Source organism: Lepidochelys kempii, chromosome 26, assembly GCF_965140265.1.
Source record: "Lepidochelys kempii isolate rLepKem1 chromosome 26, rLepKem1.hap2, whole genome shotgun sequence".
Taxonomy (NCBI): Eukaryota; Metazoa; Chordata; order Testudines; family Cheloniidae; genus Lepidochelys; species Lepidochelys kempii.
Genome location: NC_133281.1, coordinates 8,066,721 through 8,092,061, shown reverse-complemented (window position 1 = coordinate 8,092,061; position 25,341 = coordinate 8,066,721). Strand labels below are relative to the sequence as shown.

The 25,341-nt window shown below is 44.3% G+C and overlaps 1 protein-coding gene across 1 annotated transcript; it reads right to left on the bottom strand.

Annotated features, from left to right (window-relative positions):
- Positions 1-687: 687 nt before the first annotated feature.
- On the bottom strand, positions 688-22,855 carry BNIP3L (BCL2 interacting protein 3 like). The gene is made up of 6 exons (XM_073325380.1): positions 22,665-22,855; positions 10,359-10,545; positions 8,020-8,092; positions 5,734-5,837; positions 4,825-4,974; positions 688-3,490 (listed from the first exon to the last, which is right to left on the bottom strand). Exons 1-6 carry the CDS (start codon positions 22,762-22,764, stop codon positions 3,442-3,444), a joined length of 663 nt encoding a protein of 220 aa, XP_073181481.1. The 5' UTR covers positions 22,765-22,855; the 3' UTR covers positions 688-3,441.
- Between the last annotated feature and the right edge of the window lie 2,486 nt (positions 22,856-25,341).

Here is a 25,341-nt window from a genome sequence, read left to right as displayed (position 1 = left end):
TTTCTTACTTATGCAGACCCTGCACTGAGTCTTTTGGGCTTCTAAGTAATTTAGGTGCTTTTGAAAATTTTATTCTTCATTTCTTACACTTTTTCCCCGAAATTTTACATTGAACAAGAAAAAACCAGGGAGGAAATAAAATGGGCCACAAAAACTGCTACTTTTAAAATGTATATAGGTAAACTCCACACCCCTTTCAGCATTCTCCAATACCTTGACATCCTTAAGGTAAGGAATAATCTTGTGCTAATACTGTAAGGGCAGATGCTCAGCTGGTGTAAACGGTCATAGCTCTATCGACTTAGAACAAGGAATGGCCTCATCTCTTTAAATTGTATTGGTAACTGAATTGGGAGGAGTCTTAGAACTATAACTGGCCCAGGAGACAATGGATCTTAAAGCACAAAACATGGTTCTTATTTTTGGTATCACAGTCTTCCTGATCTATAAGGAGATCAAGGTGCTGGGAGAGGATGGAAGTAGTGAACATGGTTGATGAAGGCAATATTTTAATTACTTTTCAGCACAAGAACTTGATGATCCCACTCTAATAAAGACAACCTCTTGGTTCATTTAACTCAGGATAGTTATTACTTCATAAACAAGCAGCAGCATAAAGTTATCCAACATCTTCCCCGGGAGGAGATTGGGGGGGTGGATTTGGTACAAAGTGATCTAACAGACACACAGTTTTGTGAGAGCTTTAATGGCACAAAATGTTTATAGCTACAACTTAGACATGTACTGTAAACTGTATATAATGTTACAAAGTGCTAACTAAATATATGAAGGATGCATAATCACTTTGGCTCAGTTAACTTCAATAATTTCAACAAGTGGGTCAATTAAAAAATCTGAATTTCTAAGAGTCTTCCGTTTTCACTTTTCAAAACAGAGTAAGTAAATATGTACTTGCTACAGTTAAGTTAGCCTGCCACATTTTTTTAATGTGTGAGTTTATGTATTTTTGCTTGATCCTATTTACAAATATTTTAAGCCCGTTTTCACTGAACGTAAGAAAAATGAAGCCTGCATTTTTTTTCAAAACTGTAAACAGGTATAAAGCTTTTAAACAATATTTATCTTAACAAAACTTCAACTATCAATAGCTGAAACCCCTTTTCAAATGATACAACAATCTGTTTCAGTTCATTGTAAAACTAAAAGTTGTAGACTTCCATCCCGAGCTTACATTAGGGTATCAATAAATACTGCATTGTATCATTGTATGATAAGTGCTACAGTGATCAGGTATCCATTTTTTCAATAATATTTTCCATGAACAATTTTTAATTTCACAGCTGCTTGAAATCTTAGCACATAGCTGTGTTTATCCTCTAGTCACAAACTTGAAACGTATTAATTTATCAAGTATTATGCAGATGAATCCATCTAATATGGATGGTGTTTTTTTAAAATAAAGATATTCCCTACTTAATATAAATCTATTTGTCCACTATTCCAATTTTCATACAAAAGAAGATGCTATAATTAGTACTAATAAAGTATACCAGCCTTTCTCCCCTTCCCATTTTACTTAGGTCTCTCAAATAAGGTGGTTCATACTGCCTAAAAACATCCTTGCCACTTGTTTCTTCCACATGTCTGGATGAAACCCAATATCCACGCTTGAAATAAATATGTAGTTGTAGATAATTCAAGAGCTACTAATATTTGAGATTAAAAGAAAACACAGATGTCTAAACAGAATACTTCAACTACCCTTTCACCCTGGACTTGTCTTAAAACCTTCTCCTAAAGGCCGTGAGAAGCGGAGAATAAAACGAACACATTTTAGAAATGGATTTCATACTTCGCCTCTTTGCTCCCTGAGGTGCCTTTTTTTAAAGCAAACCTCAACTAGGAATTAGCCTCTATGTTTGAACTGTTTTGAACTATCACTGCTATACCAAATCATCAACTTTATCTGATGCAAGCAGAAAATTTAAGGTACCTTTCTCTTCCAAACTCGCTGACCAGATTTTCTGAACATTTTCTACAAGTCAACCTAATGCATTTTCTATTTAAATGAGACTTTGCTAGTTTTAAAATTAACACTGGTTCCCTAAATATTTCGTATTCAAGTCTATATCATATTATTTATCTATGATAAAATATATATTTAAAAAAACAGAGTATTCTATCCTTCAGAGTCATGCTACATGTTTTGAAATCCAATAAAATCTACTTAAGGACATGGCTATGTCCCGATGCTTTTTAACAATTTGGTACTAAAGCTTCACATTTTGAAAAAGGCATCACTGAAGGACAAGACTGAGTGTTCCCAAAGATAAAAGTTCAACAACATTAATGAGAATTCTACCTAGCTACATAAGACGTCACGAGTGACCTTAGGATCTACGTTATCCCCAAGGGAGACCATACAGTAAACAACGAGAAATGGGAATATTGAAAACTTCACAAAAGGAGACATCATGTCAGAGATTTACAGCTTGTGCTTCTTTACACAACTGCAAGACTGTTCCCAACAGCAGGTCAAATGCTTCGAGTAGCCACTGAAACGACCATATCTTTATAATTGTAGGTGGTTTCAGGAGACTCTCCTTTTTACAGCGAGTCTAAATATACCAAAAATATTTGCATTCAAACTGCTTTTATAAAGGAAAACTTTACATTTAAAATTTTCCAGTAAGGAAAAAGCTAAAGGAAAATAAAAGCTTCTTCACATGCAAACGACGCAATTCCTCTTACGTTTTCTAGCCATTAGATTTTCCTACCAGAAACAAGGAGCCTATTTCATAGAAAAGACAAGATTATGACAATTATCTAGTATTAAAATATGCTGATGACTTTAAGTTGTTATCCTGCTTTATGTTTTGTGCAGTCTTTGCCTTCTGCAAACTAAACGTCATGGCCAAAATAGGGGGTTAGTAAATTACCCAAAAAGCTGGTTTTAAAATTTATTTATTCTTTATTGCCAATGATTTTTTAGTTTGATTTACAGCCAACGGTTTCTAAAAACAAAGACTCACTTTTACTCTTGAGTTTACACTTTTACTCTTGAGTTTCTTTTAAAGAGATTGGCAATTGTTATAATACAGTCCACATTTATTCCAAGAGCGGTTTCAGATTTAAGTCAGGTTGTACTAGAGGAGACAACAGCATCACTGATAAAATTATAATTTGCTGGTGGAATTTTTGTACCTAAAGAAGCCCTTGCAATGTATAGACAATTGTAAAGTCTGTTAGGCAACTGACGTGTTTTGCAGGCCAAAGGGTGCGGGGAGAGAAGGTGGGTAGTCAAACACCTCAACAGAGTTCCAATACAATACTGAATTCCAAGGGTTACTGGAACCTGGATATGTAAAGAAAGGGCGGGGCTGGGATCATGCTTAAAATGGTCTCAAGTTCAAATGTACTAATGTGACAATAACATCTTCACAGGTCATGTGGATTTCCAAGTTTTGCACTCTGCTTCTCTCAATAAGTGCTGGCTGAAGGCGTGGTCAGGCGTTTTCCAATGTAGATGCTGAAATAAAAACATAAAATATTATACTTCATGGGAGTAGTACCCTTCACAACAGTCCTTGCTCATTCTATTGTTCTAGTTTGCCCTTGTCAATAGTTCCCTTTTTTTTTTTTTTTTGGGTGATGTTCTTCCATAACACCCCCTTCTCTTCTATACAAGTGACTTTATCTAAACACTTAACTGGAAAGGCTGAGATTTCCAATAGAGCCCAAGGGATTTAGGTACCCTGATCCCATTGAAATTCAATAGGAGGTGGCTATCTAACTCCCTAAGACTCCTTTGAAAATCCCAGCCAAAATAGTACGTACACCAAATTCTTTACGCTACACTTAAAGAAAAAGATATTAGCACAGGCTTTAAAACATTGAGTGTTATGGGCTGACAAAAAGGCAAATCTCTAACAAATTAACCGAGGCAACTTCCCTACTTTATTTCAGAAATGTACTTATTTGCAACCAGACATCCTCTTTTCACATTTTCTATCCAGCTAGTTTAGCCAAAAACTAGGACTGAGGAAAAAATTATTTACAAGAATATGTTAAAATCAGAGTGGAAGGCAAACTTTGTGCAAGAAGTTAAATAAAAACTGAAATATGGTATTTTAAACAGTACATTTCTCAGGCCCCACCACAAGAGGGCATGAGATAGATATTTGCAAACCTAAGACCTTTAGCATACTCAGTGATCACTTCTAATTACAGAAATACTAACAGCACTGAAAATTCAGTAGCTGATTTTGAAAGACAGAAATATACACATCACCGTTTGTACCTGTTTCAAGTTTCAAACCCTTAGTTTCAGTACCATCATGCAACTGCAGTAATGCGAGCCACTCAGAATTAGTGGGAGCTTACACATGGGTCTGGAGCATTATCTAATGATGTTACACAGTTACATCATCAGTTTTCTTGGCGCAAAAGAGGAAAAAATACTAGAATATTTATGCTTAGAGTCTTATTTTTCTTTTATTACACTATACTCTCAGGAATTTGATAGAATGAGCAAATGAACAAGTGGGTCATGCCACAGGACACTGCAAAGCTTCTTTGCAGTAGGATTTCACAGTCAACTAAGGTCACCGATTTCATGATAATCTGTGCATTCTGAATGCATGAACATGCAATCTCCAACTTTTCCTACAATCAAGTAAAAAAATTTGCGTCACTGCAAAGGTAGTTTTCCCTACATCTCAAATACACTTGATGTATCAGCACAATGTCAAGGTAATCTGGTCATTCTTATTATGCTCCTCCTCAGACTGGTTATTCCAATAGTACTACAATAAGTATACAAGCAATAAAGATGCAAAGTTTAAAATTAGTCTTTGTACTTACCCTAGTCCCAGAGCCAAAACATGAGATATAAACAGAGATGGGATGAAAACCTTAAGAAACTCGGCAGAGAAAATGCCACCTTTCTTCATAGCTCCGCTCTTTCTCATACTTAAAGATACTGCACGTTTAGGATGTCTGAAGTGAAATTCCCTGACGGGAAAAAATAGACAGGAATATTGCAGAACTGCACAGAACACTGCCAGATTTTCTTCATGAACTAGACAGGGCAAAAGCCAGATTGCAGGGGCACCAAATTGAAATACGAGGCAGCGTTGAAAGACCACTTATTCAAGTACAGAGACAATGGGAGCACAGGCTAAAGAGACAAGCAGGTCTTGGAGAGGAAATTTCAGTACATGACTTGTTAGTAATAGCCACATTTTTGTTTCAAGCAGGGATGTAGAAATCTCCCAGATATGGATAGCATCCTCCAATTTAACTAACACTTTGCACTCACATAGTGCTTTCCGTTCATGGGTTTCAAAGCCTGATAGTGTCTAGGGTCCCCGTGGCATCAGTAAGCATTATACTTATTTTACAAATGCAGAAACCAAGATGCAGAGACTTTAGGTGACTTGCCCAGTACCACACCAGTCAGTGAGATGTTACTAAACCCCACCAATGCAAGCTCCAGGTACCCTACTCTAACAAGTAAAGACACTGGTTTTACTGGAAAAAGTAACTTCATATTAAGCTTATTGTTGGGTTGCTTTCAGTAAAAGGATCTCGGTTATGCTAATACATTTTTGCAGCACTTATTGGTTTTAGGCTATCTATCCTCCAAGGGAAACCCAAGTCTTCAAAGTGATGAACCCATTTGGATAGCCTGAATAATTCCATATACGTGTGCAGCATGATTCTTCTTTCCTTCTTACGAAGGAGCGTTTATTAGTAAAGAGTTCAACTCACTTGGGAGGAATGTTTTCAGGCCTACTCGACCAGTGTGAAACCCAGTCAGCACTTCTCTTCAAAACTTCCACCTCTTTCTCTCCTTCTACTGCTTCCTCTTCAGACTGAAAATACACATGGGACATGCCTTGTAACAACACTTAATCAGCTATTCCGCATGGTATTAATTTTAAGAGCACCAACTGCAGTGACAAAATGAGAAGCAGCAGATGTTGGCAGTTTTCATTCCACTGAGCTCTTTCTGCATATGTTGGGATTGGGGAGGGAAAGGCAAGGCAATGACGACTGAAAAGATATTCTTGCATCAAGCGTTTATTTGGAAGGGATTTTACTATGCCCACAGGGTCCGCTGAAGTCAGTGCACCTCTGATAAATATATTATTTTATTACAGACTTAAGTAAGCTTCATTGTATGATATTTAAATATATATATTACAAATTAAAGCGAAGAACAATTGAGAGGATGATTTTAAAAATAGTCTGAATAAGATGGTGTCGCATAAAATGTTTTCAAGTAAAAACCTTTCCCTAAAACTTTAGCGATTCTTAAATCAGATGTAATCAAATGAAAAGGGCAGTATTTCTGCCCAAACTGTACAAAAGTATTTTAAATCATTTCTTCCAGAAGCTTGTCAATGTCAAAACAAATCTCTTTTTTGTTTGTTATTTTACTATCGTTATTTAACATGTATATATGTATACTATGGTAGACCTCAACTAGGTCTGGGCCCAATTATGGTAGGCACTGTACACGGTAAATGACAGTCCCTGCCCCAAAGATTAATACCTCCCTCTCATGGAAGGATTGCCATATACAGTGCTTAATTTGTAATGGAAGAGGTGCCAGGGCTCAAGAAACTGTTTTACTTTCATAGCTGACGCAGCAAGCTCAGAGGTGCCGTGGCTATGAACTGCCAAGCCTAGAGCTGTATGTATTGGCATTCCCAAGCTGTCCTCTCCCCGCTGAATTCACTGGGAGCCTGAGACCAAATTCAGCTTTTAGCAAGGTTACATTTCACCACTTGGAGTACAGCTTAGCTGAAAGAGGCACCAAAACAAATGGAGAAAGGGAGCCATGCTGAATTGTAATAGGGAGATGGCAACCCTGAATGACAAAACAAAAAGCAAAGGAGCTCACTCAGAGTAGTACGGTTCTCTACAGGGCTACAGAAGGATGACGATCCTATTGCTTGGCCATCCTCTCTGACAAAAATTCAACTTGCACCGTTCGTTTTTCCACTACTGCTCTCAACGTGTACTGCTGAAGACAGCAAATTTCATAAAATGACCAAACTAAGAGTTCAGCATTAGATTCCCTCTCCATTTCGGGTTGAGATGACTGAGAAATATGTGAGCTCACTAACCACAGAATGATGATTCTGAATTCTTAGGTAGTAATTTAAATATTTGTAAAACAAATAGTTCTATCACATACCTACATAATTAGATGTGAAAAAGAAATCCTGCCAATCTCTCTGATAACCTGCTACTACATATACTCAATCACATTATTTCAAGTTCAGGTTTGGTGCCTGATATTCTCTCTCTCTCCAAGGTTTAAAAATTGAATTTTTATAAAGTCCAAGTTGTATAATTCCAAAGCATGTGTTTCAAACTAGACTTTTTTTCCCTCCCCACTGCTGGAATTTAAACATACAAACAACTCCTTCTCTGCTCAGTAAATTATAAAAACAATTTTTTTTTTATAACACCACCTCACAGAGCAAAGTTTAATAGACATATTATAATCTCCTAAAATACAAGTTTATAACATAGTTACCATCATAACCTTAACTATACAAAAGCTTCAATGATTCATTGAGTCTATTTACATGGAAGTAAGCAAGAATGGATAATTTTGTTCACACAGTTCAAGTCAAATGGTTAATTTTAAAAGATACAAAGAACATGGTACAATACAAGTAAACACGGTTATTCCAAAAGGCTAAAGGACATTTCCAGATTTTGAATAAACAGGCTTTCGACAATTGGAGTTTAATATTCTTGGCCTTTAATTCAGTATAGGTACTGTAGACTCAGATGTTTCCATACCATATTAATAATGCATTGCGGGAAATTAACAGTTTAAAGCTGTATATTTATATACAGAATTTATCGTTTTAAGTATTTGGCTTCAGTCCTCTAGCATGCTTCACTAATTTATTTATTTTTTTTTTAAACTCATCTTGATATGAAGTTGTCTATTTACAATAGACAAAATTGTGTCTTAAACACTGCTCTCCTAGACAAAGTGTTGTGTACTTTAGAGTTTACTGGAGAAAGTACCTGAGAACTATTGTCCTTACTCGTGTGCATTTCCACATCAAACATTATCTGTCCGTCTTCTTGAGGGGAAGGGCTAAAGGAAAGAATGATGGCATTACTGTCACTTTTGGGTTATTAAGTTACTGAAACATCAGTTTAATTGCATCATAGTTCAATTATTTCTACATATAAGGTACGCAGACAATGCAGATGAGAAACAAGGATCCTTTATCATTATGCCCCACAAGGAAAAAATCCTCCAAGCCCCAAAAGAATTTCCATATTCCCAGTTTGTTCTTGTTTTCATACCATCCCCACCCCCAACTACCCTTCAGTTAATCATAAAGAGATGGGCAGGACCCCCTCTACCATCAAGAATCAGCACAGTGACTCGACTGTAACTCCGACCCAGGAGCAAAAGAACAAAATGGAGTCCTGAACTCTCATCCCCTGAGAGGCAATACATTGCTATTGTTGCTACATCACTGGGCCATCTTTCTGATATACAGTAAAACTAACCTTAAGCAGTCACTAGCAAAATCAAGTTACCTAGAAGATGGATCCCTCAAAGGAGTTTGAATAAAACTGTACCTGAAACTTTGTAGGTATTTTAAAAGTGGCTGCTTAAAGGACTATATCTGTGGGAGGAATTTGTTAGTGTTGTTCCATGGCACACTAAGGAATTTCTCCAGCAGGCATTACATGTTACACACCAAAATATCTTAATAGTTAGCAAATTAACCCAAAGGAATAAATACTTTTATTTCCAATACTAAAACCTGAGTATACTCTACTAAAGGATTTCTCTTTAGTAACATTCACACCCAGATGGGAAAAAATGCTACAGAATTTAAAATCAGGGAGAGTGTAAAGGTACAGTGCGGTGTAGACATGTCATTTCATCGCATCAAAATTGCAGACACCCCTCTTTAATCTGATATTAGCTTTCATTAAAAAGATGGATAATGAGTGGAAAAAAAGTTACACTGGGAACAGGACCTTTCTTTTAAACTACTCAGTAAATGGTTTATAGCCGTTTGCACTCCTTTCTACAAATGTTTTAGACCTCAGGTTTCTATAAATATCAGACTCTTGTCCATAATCATGAGCTGATACGCTCACTACAAAATTGGAAGTTTAGTTTTCCACCCATTTGATGTTGAGAAAAAAGAAAAAGGGATTTATCTTCATCTGACATTTTTATCTGACAGTATTTAAATCAAAAATACTGGGGCAGTTAAAGGTGTGGGTGGAGAGAAAGTTCCTACCTTGATAAGAATGAAAATGAGCATTGCAGACACTACCTATCAAATGTTTCTAGTTGAACTGGAAAGTGAAAACATACTCTGCTAGTTACTGGCAGCTTAAAATTTTCTTAGAAATAAAGGTATAGCAAACAGTTTGCTTTTTTCTGAGGGAATAGCTTTTAAAAAAATATTTTTTTACTCTTCTTGTCCATTGTACTTGGTAATTCTATTTTGAAATGATCCTTGAGTTAATGTCAAGTTCCATCCATATTCATTGTAGGTGGTACATCTGATCGAGCTTGATATAAATGTTACATACTTGACATGGCAAGAAGAGAGCATTTGTCCAGCAATATAAGAAAAAGAAAAAGAGGCTCCTAAGACAGCTCCAACACCGTCTTAATTGTCCAACAATTCTGAGGATGAAACCTTAAGGGTATCGCTTGCTTTGACATGACAAGCAAGATTATTTTACCAGATATAAATAAATACATTTTGCCTTTAACGGAAAAAAGTAGTTAGGGCTTTTTTGAGCAAAGACACTTTTTTTCTCCCAACTACTTCTTCTGTGAGAGAAAGAGGGGTGGAAATTATAAGTCAGTTGTCTATTCTATCACTACCTTGCATTTATTCTTGCCTGGACACACAGTATACAGATGTAACTGAGTAAGTTACTTTGAAAAATTTCATAAAGCCAAGGTATTACATTTTCATCATAGTCAATACCATCTTCAGTCACAGTATCCCTTGTTCTTACCTTCTCTTAAATAATCATGCATCAGTAATCACACGGTTAATTATTTTTTTACACAGTACATGAACAATGTTAATATGAGATTTCACACTGACATTGATGCAATTTGTTCTACTCCTGCACTTTTTTATTTTTTGTTTAACAACAATTACTTGCTTTTCAAACAAGCCAAGTTCTATACTGGTTAAAGTTAGCAGGATTCAGCAAGTATTCCAAATGGCACACAGGCTGGATGGAGAAGTATACAGCTAATAAAATGTTATTTGCCCTTGATTAAAGCATCAAGAATGGAAATTGCATCACATAACATATGAAAAAATGAGTGGTTCAAGAGACCTGATACAGCTGTGTTTCCTTACCTGTCACAGTGGGAACTAGCCCTTGAACTACTCTGTCCTGATTCGTGCTGGGCATCCAGAAGGATTTTTTCCATGTCTCCATTGTGGATAGAGGAGGACGAAGGGACATGTTCCAGGCCCCCATTTTTCCCAGTGGCATTATCATTGCTATTGCCATTGCCGTTCATCTGTAACTCCACCCAGGAACCTGTTGGGCCAGCCAGATGGCACTCATTAAAAGCAGCGAAACTAAAACCTCGCTTAAAGTTTATCATTCACATGCAGAAAGAATGTGAACATGGTGAATTCAGATAACATCCACTGATGCCAGAAAAAAGAAAAATGCTCACAAACAAATAGAGAAGACAAGAATGGCAGGTTTGTTTCCTCCTGTCCCTTAAGTTAACTGTAGACTCAATAGCTCTGAACTAAACAGTCTTAATTTGGGTAACTGGAAACAACAACAGTCATTCCCCTCCCTCATGCTTTTTTTTTTTTTTAAATCCCCTGACAGGCATCCCCTTCATATGTATCAGGTTTAAGCTCCAAATCCTCACCACCCCTCTCTCTACACCCCACCCTTGAACCAAACAAATTCCATTCTTTAATATTCCCTTTGTTCTTCCCCACTTAGAGTTTCGTGCCTTTCTCCCCACAATGCCCCCTGTGCTTGGAACAACCTCCCTCTCTAGCCATATGGCAAGCAATCTCCTTTTCCTCTTCCCAAACAAACCTCACTTCTTTCAGCTGGCCTTCCAATCCCAATCTCTTCTCCAGTACTGTCTGTTACCCCTCACATCAGAACTTTAATAACTGGGATGTATCCAATTTAGATTATAGATTCACAGATCTATGAATTATTAGATCCTTGAGGTAGGCCCCTTGTTTTCCCACATAGTTAAGAACTATGCACATCTACTGTACGCTAAGAAACTAAGTTGGTTATAATTAGCCGGAAATGGTGTTTGTGTGTTCACACATATGCTCCATTGTTTATGCTCGGTATGTGGGAAAACTGGGGTTCTCACTTTGTAATACGTTGAGGTGGGCGGGCAAAGTCTCTAACCATCTTAAAGTCCCATCTAAATATTTCGTTTAACATTTTCTAATTCAAATAGTTCAAATAGTGCAAATAATTACTGTTAACCTAGTTAACCGCTTTCTTATAACTGATCGTTACAACCTATTTTTGCAGGGAAGATTCTATACACTAAGTACTACACTTCGCCTACATATATTGTAATTCATCCTGTCTCTGCTCTTATAACTAGTTTTAACTACAGGATCTTAGCGTAAGGGCCTCAATTGCATTGAGAAGCTGCATGCATCATATTAGCACTGAAAACACACGCTTTAAACTACTAAAATACAAGAACATAATTCCAACTGCAGACTGTACTAAACATGCATAGTAACAACATAAAACTTTTACCAGTACATTAAGCAGTCACAGATTTCATTTAGGATATTTTGAAAATATTCATAAATAGGTAGTTTATGTTCTGACTGGTGAATTTAAACCACTTGAGTCCTGACATATGGGTCACCTATTTAATCTAGTGCCCATTCAACTGCAAACCTGTGGTTCTTATTCAAACTCATTAACTGTATCACTTGAGAATATAGATAGTTTACTTTTTAATCGGAGTACATTAATTGTTTGAGAACAGTTGGCATAAGCTGAAACACTAAGTTTCTTTTCTGCATAAGCTCTTGTTCTTTGGTGCAGTAATTTTACGTTTGGTGTCGCTTTTGCCTTACATGGCTCAAGCAATTCATTTTATACCTTTTTTCAGACCCTCATCTCAGACTACATTCAAATTCAGAACCTGATTACATCCTATTTAGTCTGAAAAACTATGCCACTGAGATGTTACAAAGTAGTTTGTGGAAGAAGTTGTTGTTTTGCATCTTTACATACTAGCAGGGTTTTTTTTTAATCAATTCAGCTCTTTGGTGTAACTAGGATTTATTATGGCATACAGACAACCTAAATACTCTATTTTAAAATCAAAACTATTAGCACGCTGGACTACTTTAAAAACTAACAATTGTGTTTAACGGGAGGAATTTTCAATAGCAACAACTAATGGGACTCTCACCCTGTTATCCGAACAATATAAAGTTGATACCTCTTAAACAAAAATTGTTTTCAAAGCTTAACACAAATTTTCTGCCTGTCAATACATGAACTGCGATAGCAGAGAGCAAATACTCTCAGAAATAACACATAACTATTATCTTAAAAGTAACATGCTTTTCTGATTCTTTTAAAAAAAACTTTCGACTGTCACACCTAAAATATTCCTTCATCGTTTGTTTACTTTTTGCATTAGGGTATAAAAGGTGTCACTGTTATCTTGTATAATGTCAGGTTCCCCAATCTGTGTAATCTTTTCACTTCAACCAGGGAAGAGAAAAAAAAAATACTGTGAAAACAGAAACTGGGAGACTGGAAAACCTAAAGTATTGGCAGGGGTAGTAGTAGAAACTACTTTTAATTCATTTTTTAAATTTACTAGACTAAAGTTAACACTGTGCATACAAACTATTGGCCAGTGATTTTTTTTTTTTTAAAGTGAAAGTGAAATTTTAAATGGAGATTCAGGTCTGGTCCCAGGGAATATCACCACCATTGACCTCTTAAGGTATTCTACCTTGGCTACAAAAAGCTCAACAATATGCAACCCATGTTATTTGAGTCAAACGAAGCCATCAATTATTAATCATGCTTAGTACACTCACGTAAAGCCCATGTTCAGACAGGTGCTGGGCTCAATTACATGAGCTGCAACGATTTTATGGTATGACATATTGCAGTGATCTTTGTGGGTGATAAATTATGGGCGAACGCACACTGCCCATGTACAAACCCATGTGCGTTCTGGGAGTGGAGGTCAGATTCCAAGAATTCCTTTTCTGGTTCCAGAAGTTGTGTCATAGAACCAGTGGATCAATTGCTAACTCTTTCATACCCGAGCAACTTCTCCATTACGTTTCGGTAACCAGGAATGTCTCCCAGGCTGGAGATGCTGTTGATTATATTCACTAACGCAGTGTGTTGGTTCCAGGAGTCTTACAGAGCAGCTGCAGTGAGAAGATGATGGTGTTTCTGCCACTGTCAGAGCACTGCAAGATGATCTGGAGCCCATGCACCAGTTGAACAACCGAATGTCTGGCTGTTTAGCCAATGAAGCACGAGCTGTGGAAAGGCAGTTTTAGGTCAGACCAACCAGCATGGAATGGTGGGACTACTCCGTATTTCAGACCTGGGATGATCAGCAGTGACTGCAGAATTTCAGAAAAGGAAGGCCGCATTTCAAGAAATATGCCAGGACAGTTGACCTACCCTAGAGCAACCACCTTCCATTATGAAATCACTAATATCTGTGGGAAGGCATGCTGCAATTGCAATTAGGGAATTATTTAGCTCAGACAGCTACAAGTCAGTTGGTAACAACTTTGGGTTCAGAGAAGCTACTATGGTGGGATCTCGAATGTCTGAAGTAAATGAGGAACTTCTTTTCACCCTCAGCCACCCCCACCCCTGCTGATGTTGTACAGCAGAGTTCAGAAACAAACAATAGGCAAGAAATGAAGGCAGAAATACTGGAGGCTGACAGTTAGCATAAATAAGGAAGGCCACTTCTTGTAAGGTTAGCCTTGTGGAGGAGTTTTGGTAGATGACCAAAGAGGAAGCCTGGGATTGCAGTGAAGGACTAATCAGAATGGACTGCTATAACCTATCGCTGCACCGGCATGATTAGGACTCAGTTGTGCTTAATACGCTACATTGTGGAATTTGCTGTTTAAAGTTGTGTTAGAGGCACACTGGAGGAAACAAGTTAAAACAATTAAATACTCCTCCCATCAAAAGAAGGCCAAGGAGAGAGTTTACATGAGAAGCTGCACGTTCTCCATCTGACCACTCATCTCTGATGAGTCAAAACATGTTTAATTAGCGTCAACGCATTGTGATATCAAGCTTAAACACTGCCACCGATTTCCAACACAGAGGTCAAGGAACAGCCACCAATTGCTGTTTGAAAAGGTGCTTGATGATCCCGTCCATCAAAGACCCTATGTTATAACCTTCCTTCTGGATGAAATGCGCTGGATATGAAATCCTCTAAAGTCCATTCGTGCAGCTCCAAAGTGATGGCCAAAAGTAACTGGTGGAGATCAAGTATATTCCTTTTTCCTCTGCTTACAGATCCAGATATGCTGGCTGTCTAGTATTAGGACTGGGAGGACCAGCAGCAACATTATCCCAGAAAAATATTTGAGACTATAACAGTGGTTCTCAACCTGCAGCCCTTTCAGCACAGAGCTGCGGCACCTGTGACATCCTCGGGTCCCTATAGGTAGTATTGGATGCGGCCCACATAACACCTGAAAGGTATCTGTTTTGATAAAAATTGTGAATTTGACATTTTCTCAAAAGAGAAAATTGTCCAAAAAGCAATCTGAAGCAATGTCATGTATTTTTTAAAATAGAAATTTAGTCAAGAGATTAATCTGTAATAAAAGTGACACGGTCAGCTTTTTTTTTTTTTTAAACTCCTTACAGACAGCTAACAGATTAAAACCAAAAGACTAGTTACTTTTCCCCATTTTTTACTTTCTTGCATTTTAATAAACTTGGACACACCACATACAAATTTCAATTTTGTTTTTAATGAACAAGTTCAGATTTACTTTCAGGTTCTCATGGACTAACACAATGATAGGGTCACATACACAGCAGAGGAATAATTAAATGTTAAACTTTCATTAGAAAATTTATCTGTCAAGGAAAAAAATTCCATGAAGCTTAGATTTCACAAATCTTTTATCTTAAAATTCTGGACCTAAAGTGATATGACAGTGTCCCCTTTACAAGCAACAACTGTATGTATCCAGATCATCAGGCATACAGAGATGCTTAGGAACTGAAGCATGTATGAACATGATTGTTTGCTACACAGCTTTAATAACCTTGCTTCTGTTAATTAGGTCATACTATAGAAAAACTTTAGCCAAGGCTTGTTGCAGAGTAGGATGGATTTATTGTTTTGGGTATTAATCAAAATTCAATTTACTTTTATTAGACTCTGTTTCTCAAACTGACATCACAGAGTCCTGTTGAAGGCAATGGGGCTCTATGCAGAATAAGCATTTTACCATACTACACGACTGCAGGGGTTGGTCCAACTGGCTAATTTCTGCAGTAACATTAAAGAAATTCACAGGCAAATTTTCCTAAATTCTACTGCAAGTCTGAAGCAGTGAAAATGATGCTTTCTGGCTCATGGCCATTATGCAGTCACAGCATCTTCTATTTGATAAAGAATTCCAATGGACTTCGCTCTTACCCTTTAGTTTTTCATGATCTCATAAAAGCTATAGAATCTAGCATAATCTGTTGACTGTTGAAGTATCACTCACTAAATGCTTAAGTAGTAATTAAATACACCATTGTCGAAAAAAAGCTTTTCCATTTCCCACAGTAATATTTTCCATCCAACAGATATCCCACACTAACACTTTAGCGTTTTTTGCTTCACCTTTACAGTAAAAAGGCCAGAATGATGTAGCAGTACTTCATTAGCCAGGGACTTTGAGCGCTTTACACAAGCACCGGTGGTCACTTTCCAGCAGCACTCAACAATAGCAACCAGACTTCTCACAAGACGGGATGTAGAGCCATAACAGAGACTACCCTCTTTTTTCCTCAGTAATGTAGTAAATATTGTTGAAAAACAGACATAACATAATTGTCAGTGTGTTCCAGTTTAAATTGTTGGGTTTGGGGGTTTTTTTGTTTGTTTTTTGCTAATATCTAACAGAAGTACGAGGTAAGAATTCAAATCCGAGTGAGGCTTCAGGAAATACCAGAGAGCGCACACTCTTGTGGTTACTGCACAAGACTGAAGTCAGGAGTTCCAAGTTCCATTCCCAGCTCTGTCACTGACAAAATGGGCAACCCTCACCTCTATATGTGATTTGAGATCTTTGCATGAAAGGTGCTAAATAAATGCAAGGTATATTTTAGAACAAAAATGAATTAATGTATAGACTCATTAGTCTGACAAAATTCAACTGGCAACTGGTATTGAGCCTTCATGGAGGTGACTGGTTACATCTGTTTTGCTCATGGGGCCCACTCCTGAAAACACTCCATGCTACCACATGGCACTTGCCAACCTGAGGAGCTGCACTGATTTCACTAACTCTTTATGCTCTGATCCCGCAGAGAGATATCTGTGGGCAGCCCTTGCAGGCACCTGCATGATGCCCCACTAACTTCAATGGCAATGTGCCCCTGTGGAGTTCATTTCAAGTTTGGGACCTAAAAAGTTTACACTGAACTCCCTCTTGCTGCTCTCATCTTACAGATTGACGTCTCCAACACAGTAAGTAAGTCACTGTAATAACAGTGAACAGAAAAAGGGAAAAAAAATGAAGTATGGAAGAAAGAATATCTTCAGATCACGGATAAACTAATTTTAAGTTGTAGAACTAAACATTAGGTTTACTTGGACATGCCAAATGTAAAATGAAATTTCCAAAGTTAAGTGAAATCTTATCAATTAATATACACTGATATATTTTTACACGTTAACAGCCCTGAATAATTTGGATATGGTGCCTTTGTTTTGTTTATTTGTTTGCATGTGCAGTTCTCCGAGGCCAACACATCAGAGAAACACACTGCTGTAATTAACATGACACTCAATGCACAGACATCAAATGCAATGGCAATGTTGTTATACCGACATAGTTTACTCTCATCTAATACATTTCCCACTGAATTAACGGAGATCACTTAGCTGGTCCTATTGAAATGGTTTGTGGATGATTTAGCAAACTAGGATAGAGGGAATGGTTAATCATTAATACATTTTGTTTTACCACAGTATCCTCGGCACGTAAAAACAAACCAAAATATATATATTGAATGGCTGTGTATTTGAGATGTAAAACACATCAGTTAAACCAATATGAGTTCCTAGATAAAATCACCAGTCTTCCACACAAATATTATCCTTAGAACAAAAGGATGCAGCAAAGCAGCTGACATACATGCGAGATATGAGAAAAACAGCTCACGTCAGTGATATTGAGTCACTGAATAAAGTCATTCCCACAGTCAAGCTCCTCCCCACTTTCTTGCTGTACCATCATCTTTGCTGTTAGAACCAGTCACGAAATAAATTCATTCCTGTCACAAAACAAACCAACTCCCTCTCCCCATTAAATACCAAGTCACATCCGTCTTTCCTCACATCCCCTTACCTCATATCCCTGTTATTAAGCCTGCTACTAAAATTCCCCGCCCCCTTCTGCATTTGACTCACCCACTGTATTTACACCCTACCCTCTAAAACTTACTGAGTTAAACGTGATGGTTTGGTCTCTTGATATTACCTAAACTCAGCCATTCAATAAACCTATTACCACCACAAGATAATCCCCTGCCCATGGTCCCCTCAGCTGCTTCCCATTCTGACCAGTGCCAATTTCATCCCCCTTTAACTCCTGAACACCCTCCCCTACTGTCATCCTCCCACAGACCACCAGCCCTCATCTCCACCCCACAGTACACAATAATACACCTCCCCTCACCACTCTGTCCAGTATGCAAGATGCAGACCACCCCGCCCTCCAAAAATATCCATCCAGGGGGACTCCAAAACCATAAGCGCCTTCCAACCCCCTACAGCGTCTCTTATTCCTCCTCCACACCCCAGTGTCCCCCAATCCCCTGGAGCCGCCCCGCACACCCTATTCCTCCTCCACACCCCCGTGTCCCCCAATCCCCTAGCCTCCCCGCAGACCTTACTCCTCCTCCACACCCCCGTGTCCCCCAATCCCCTAGAGCCACCCCACAGACCCTACTCCTCCTCCACACCCCCGTGTCCCCCAATCCCCTAGAGCCACCCCACAGACCCTACTCCTCCTCCACACCCCCGTGTCCCCCAATCCCCTAGAGCCACCCCACAGACCCTACTCCTCCTCCACACCCCAGTGTCCCCCAATCCCCTAGAGCTGCCCCGCAGACCCTATTCCTCCTCCACACCCCCGTGTCCCCCAATCCCCTAGAGCCGCCCCGCAGACCCTATTCCTCCTCCACACCCCCGTGTCCCCCAATCCCCTAGAGCCGCCCCGCAGACCCTATTCCTCCTCCACACCCCCGTGTCCCCCAATCCCCTAGAGCCGCCCCTCAGACCCTATTCCTCCTCCACACCCCAGTGTCCCCCAATCCCCTAGAGCCGCCCCACATACCCTATTCCTCCTCCACACCCCCGTGTCCCCCAATCCCCTAGCCACCCCGCAGACCCTACTCCTCCTCCACACCCCCGTGTCCCCCAATCCCTTAGAGCCGCCCCGCAGACCCTACTCCTCCTCCACACCCCCGTGTCCCCCAATCCCTTAGAGCCGCCCCACAGACCCTACTCCTCCTCCACACCCCCGTGTCCCCCAATTCCCTAGAGCCACCCCGCAGACCCTATTCCTCCTCCACACCCCAGTGTCCCCCAATCCCCTAGCCTCCCCGCAGACCCTACTCCTCCTCCACACCCCCGTGTCCCCCAATCCCCTAGCCACCCCGCAGACCCTACTCCTCCTCCACACCCCCGTGTCCCCCAATCACCTAGAGCCGCCCCACAGACCCTACTCCTCCTCCACACCCCCGTGTCCCTCAATCCCCTAGAGCCACCCCACAGACCCTACTCCTCCTCCACACCCCAGTGTCCCCTAATCCCCTAGCCTCCCCGCAGACCCTACTCCTCCTCCACACACCCGTGTCCCCCAATCCCCTAGAGCCGCCCCACAGACCCTATTCCTCCTCCACACCCCCGTGTCCCCCAATCCCCTAGCCACGCCTTAGACCCTACTCCTCCTCCACACCCCCGTGTCCCCCAATCCCCTAGAGCCACCCCGCAGATCCTACTCCTCCTCCACACCCCAGTGTCCCCCAAACCCCTAGCCTCCCCGCAGACCCTACTCCTCCTCCACACACCCGTGTCCCCCAATCCCCTAGAGCCGCCCCACAGACCCTACTCCTCCTCCACACCCCCGTGTCCCCCAATCCCCTAGAGCCACCCCACAGACCCTACTCCTCCTCCACACCCCCGTGTCCCCCAATCCCCTAGAGCCGCCCCGCAGACCCTATTCCTCCTCCACACCCCAGTGTCCCCCAATTCCCTAGCCACCCCACAGACCCTACTCCTCCTCCACACCCCCGTGTCCCCCAATCCCCTAGAGCCACCCCGCAGACCCTACTCCTCCTCCACACCCCAGTGTCCCCCAATCCCCTAGCCTCCCCGCAGACCCTACTCCTCCTCCACACACCCGTGTCCCCCAATCCCCTAGAGCCGCCCCACAGACCCTACTCCTCCTCCACACCCCCGTGTCCCCCAATCCCCTAGAGCCACCCCACAGACCCTACTCCTCCTCCACACCCCCGTGTCCCCCAATCCCCTAGAGCCGCCCCGCAGACCCTATTCCTCCTCCACACCCCAGTGTCCCCCAATTCCCTAGCCACCCCACAGACCCTACTCCTCCTCCACACCCCCGTGTCCCCCAATCCCCTAGAGCCGCCCCGCAGACCCTATTCCTCCTCCACACCCCAGTGTCCCCCAATCCCCTAGAGCCGCCCCGCAGACCCTATTCCTCCTCCACACCCCGGTGTCCCCCAATCCCCTAGAGCCACCCCGCAGACCCTATTCCTCCTCCACACCCCAGTGTCCCCCAATCCCCTAGAGCCGCCCCACAGACCCTACTCCTCCTCCACACCCCCGTGTCCCCCAATCCCCTAGAGCCGCCCCACAGACCCTACTCCTCCTCCACACCCCCGTGTCCCCCAATCCCCTAGAGCCTCCCCGCAGACCCTATTCCTCCTCCACACCCCCGTGTCCCCCAATCCCCTAGAGCCGCCCCGCAGACCCTATTCCTCCTCCACACCCCCGTGTCCCCCAATCCCCTAGAGCCGCCCCACAGACCCTACTCCTCCTCCACACCCCAGTGTCCCCCAATCCCCTAGAGCCTCCCCACAGACCCTACTCCTCCTCCACACCCCCGTGTCCCCCAATCCCCTAGAGCCGCCCCGCAGACCCTATTCCTCCTCCACACCCCCGTGTCCCCCAATCCCCTAGAGCCACCCCACAGACCCTACTCCTCCTCCACACCCCCGTGTCCCCCAATCCCCTAGAGCCGCCCCGCAGACCCTATTCCTCCTCCACACCCCAGTGTCCCCCAATCCCCTAGAGCCACCCCACAGACCCTACTCCTCCTCCACACCCCCGTGTCCCTCAATCCCCTAGAGCCACCCCACAGACCCTACTCCTCCTCCGCACCCCCGTGTCCCCCAATCCCCTAGAGCCGCCCCACAGACCCTACTCCTCCTCCGCACCCCCGTGTCCCCCAATCCCCTAGAGCCGCCCCACAGACCCTACTCCTCCTCCGCACCCCCGTGTCCCCCAATCCCCTAGAGCCACCCCACAGACCCTACTCCTCCTCCACACCCTCGTGTCCCCCAATCCCCTAGAGCCACCCCACAGACCCGACTCCTCCTCCGCACCCCCGTGTCCCCCAATCCCTTAGAGCCACCCCACAGACCCTACTCCTCCTCCGCACCCCCGTGTCCCCCAATCCCCTAGCCTCCCCGCAGACCCTACTCCTCCTCCACACCCCCGTGTCCCCCAATCCCCTAGAGCCGCCCCACAGACCCTACTCCTCCTCCACACCCCCGTGTCCCCCAATCCCCTAGAGCCGCCCCACAGACCCTACTCCTCCTCCACACCCCCGTGTCCCTCAATCCCCTAGAGCCACCCCGCAGACCCTACTCCTCCTCCACACCCCAGTGTCCCCCAATCCCCTAGAGCCACCCCGCAGACCCTACTCCTCCTCCACACCCCCGTGTCCCCCAATCCCCTAGAGCAGCCCCGCAGACCCTACTCCTCCTCCACACCCCCGTGTCCCTCAATCCCCTAGAGCCGCCCCACAGACCCTATTCCTCCTCCACACCCCGGTGTCCCCCAATCCCCTAGAGCCGCCCCGCAGACCCTACTCCTCCTCCACACCCCCGTGTCCCCCAATCCCCTAGAGCCGCCCCACAGACCCTACTCCTCCTCCACACCCCCGTGTCCCCCAATCCCCTAGAGCCGCCCCACAGACCCTACTCCTCCTCCACACCCCCGTGTCCCTCAATCCCCTAGAGCCACCCCGCAGACCCTACTCCTCCTCCACACCCCAGTGTCCCCCAATCCCCTAGAGCCACCCCGCAGACCCTACTCCTCCTCCACACCCCCGTGTCCCCCAATCCCCTAGAGCAGCCCCGCAGACCCTACTCCTCCTCCACACCCCCGTGTCCCTCAATCCCCTAGAGCCGCCCCACAGACCCTATTCCTCCTCCACACCCCGGTGTCCCCCAATCCCCTAGAGCCGCCCCGCAGACCCTACTCCTCCTCCACACCCCCGTGTCCCCCAATCCCCTAGAGCCGCCCCACAGACCCTACTCCTCCTCCACACCCCCGTGTCCCCCAATCCCCTAGAGCCGCCCCACAGACCCTACTCCTCCTCCACACCCCCGTGTCCCTCAATCCCCTAGAGCCGCCCCACAGACCCTATTCCTCCTCCACACCCCGGTGTCCCCCAATCCCCTAGAGCCGCCCCGCAGACCCTACTCCTCCTCCACACCCCCGTGTCCCCCAATCCCCTAGAGCCGCCCCACAGACCCTATTCCTCCTCCACACCCCCGTGTCCCCCAATCCCCTAGAGCCACCCCACAGACCCTACTCCTCCTCCACACCCCAGTGTCCCTCAATCCCCTAGAGCCGCCCCACAGACCCTATTCCTCCTCCACACCCCGGTGTCCCCCAATCCCCTAGAGCCGCCCCGCAGACCCTACTCCTCCTCCACACCCCCGTGTCCCCCAATCCCCTAGAGCCGCCCCACAGACCCTATTCCTCCTCCACACCCCCGTGTCCCCCAATCCCCTAGAGCCGCCCCACAGACCCTACTCCTCCTCCACACCCCCGTGTCCCCCCAGCTCCCTAAAGGCCCTCAGGGTGCCAACGTACCTTCCCCGCGGAGAGTCCCACAACCCCCGCCCAGGGAACCCCAACCCCCCAGACCCTCCCCCACCCCTCGAAGCCCCCCCAGGCGGACGCAGCCGAGCCCACGTCGCCCGGGACCCTACGGATTGGCCCGGAGACGCTCGCGTGGCCCCGTTCTCCACCAATCCCAGCCGCGGAGAGGGGGGGGGGGAAATGCTGGGGGGGGGTCGCGCTCCCCGCAGGCCCTCTTTATTTACATGTCATTTGCCTATGCTAATGCACTCACTGTTGAGGCCCGGCTCAGCGGGCGCCCCCTCGGCCGGGGGGGGGGGGTGGTTGTTGGGGGGGTGGTGGTGGTGCTGCGGCGGCTCCGGAAGGCAGGACATGGCGGCGCGGCGGCAACTGAGGCGCCTCCGGGGCTGGGACAACAACAACAAGCCAGACTCCGCCCGGCCCCAGCGCCCCGCCTCCCGCGGCGGCGCAGGCGCAGCCCTGAGACACCGCCCACTCTGACGCAAGCGCGCAGGCGCCGCCCCACCCACGCAGGTGCCAGCGGCACGTCACCTCCAGGAACGACGCACGTCCTCCCCCGAGGCGCCGCCTGGCCATCACGGCGCATGCGCCGCTCCTCAGCGCCGTCTCTTTACACTGCGCATGTGCCACTCCGAATCCGTTCCCGCCGCCGCTGGGGTACTGTCTACACTGCTCCTTCCCAGCGCTGAAACGTGCAGCGCTCGGGGGAGGGGCGGGGGTGTCAAGTGGCAGCGTAGACAAGGCCTCACCAACTCCTAGGGAAACCAGTTCCCTCTCCCTGCTCGTGGCAGACGGTGGGGGAATGGGGAATTCCCAGACACGACAGAGAGACAGGACTCTTGGGGGAGGACTCAGAGACCGGACACCCCGGAAGATGGGGCGGGCAAGAGAAAGGGGATGGTATATGTATCTTCCTCCTGCGTGGCCCACCGCATGCAGCGGATGAAGCGGGTTTTAGCCCATGAAAGCTTATGCCCAAATAAACGTGTTAGTCTCCACGGTGCCACACGTCCTCCTCGTGTGTTTTACTCAGAGAACGTTCTGCAGTGGTGAGGAAACTGAGGCAGAGAACTGCATGTTGGGTTTTTTTTAAAATAGGTCTGTATATTTTTTTTCTGCTGTTAAAGCGCAATAGTGGGTTCAAGTACTGTGAAAAGTCTCTGGGTGTTACATCCTATGCCTACCATCTGGCCCCTTGAAGAGGTAAACAAGAAGGCTCACACGGGTAGTGGGATTCTGGGGCAGGCAGGCTGTGTTTAAACTTTGAGGGAGACCCCCGTCCGCACTGATTTGATGGACGGGGCAGGAGCCATTGGTCTAGGAGGGGCTGCTAAACACACAGTCTGCTTAGCGAGTGGAGAGAGCCAAAGACGGCGGGAGTCCATTCCAACTCTCACTGAGAGGCTTTACAGATTGAGGGATTCAGCAGCTGGATCCACCCCCTGCAGTCTGGTGAGCTGCCTGGAGGGCAGGCCCAAATAGATGTGTGAGGGGCTAAACTTAGTATAAGGAATTCAGCTGCTGCTCTTGGTGACATCGCTATGTGAGCATGCCAGATCTAAGGACTTGCACTCCCTCTTCTCCACTGTTGGGCTTGTAACAGACTCTTTGTAAGGCCACATGAAACAACTTATTTGTACTTTGCAGAGAGGGGCCTAATCAGGATTCAGGACTATACTGTACCAGCTACCGTATAAACACATATCAGAGACAGTCCCTCCCCGAAAGTGTTCAGTCTCACTTTTCTTCGTGCTTCAGCTGGAGTTGAAATGTACTAAAGATATTCCTTGAAATCTGCATGCAGCTGGATTTGGCCAAATGGACTTTAATGTCAATTGGCAGTTGATGGTTCAAAAAGCAGCAGCCATTGATGCAAAGTACTAAAATTCCACAGGATATGTTGACTTTGCAAAATAGAACCCTGCGCAGGACTGTTTTAAAATCCTGCTGCAGTCCTGCTCTGCCATACCCGCTCCCATTATTGTTTCTTACATTTATGTTTATCCTACAGCCACCTGCAAAAACCTTAGATCCCGCATATTCCAGAAAAGGGACAGATGCCCCCCGCTACTAAAACAGTCGGTATATGTAAATATAAACATAATCCAGGCAAATTTTACCACTAAAATAAAACAAATCTTGCTTAAACCATGTAAAAAGCACTTTTACTCCTAATAGACATCAAATCTAGCCCTTACTTAAACGTAAGTATTAAAACCTTTATTTTAGAAAAAAAAAACTTGCTTTACATTGCTGAAATTTCTGTTTGAGACAAACTGGTAAGATGTAGCCTTCTCCCGCAAATTATTGCGGACTGTTTTTTTGCTCACTCTATCCTGCCCCCAAACAAAGGACTTTTTACCTGCTCCTGCTATTAGGACAGTGGGTCCTGCGGGACCCAGGGGATCCCAGTCCTGCTGCATTGCTCTATTGCAAAGTACCAATCAGGTCTGGTGGGAAACCTAACACTGAAGCCCTCTGTACTCTTGCTCACTCGCTCTCCTAGGAAACATTTATTAGCTTCTTAGTGGAAGATACCAAAATAGAATGAGTAAGCATTGCATCAGAAAAATTCTCTGCAAGACCTCCCCTCCCCATTTTAAAGAAGCAGTGTTTTTGAAATGCTGAAGGACTGTTAAAACTCAGCTGGGAGAGCAGACCGTAGATGACAAGGCTGAACGGGTTTATGGCATGGAAGACAGAAATTAACAAGGAAGCAGCAGTTTAACAGGGTTGATCTCTGACCTATATTGTTTTCCATAAGACAGGTCTTTCTATTTCCCTTGTTCCAGCCACTGCTCCTAACAGCTTTCACCTGTTATTCCTTTGTGTTAATAAATACAAACATGACAATTTTTCAGTGCCCAGTTAAAAAGGAACTTTCTGGGAGTGAATATGCATGACAAGTTCGAGGGGCCAGTGGGCACAAA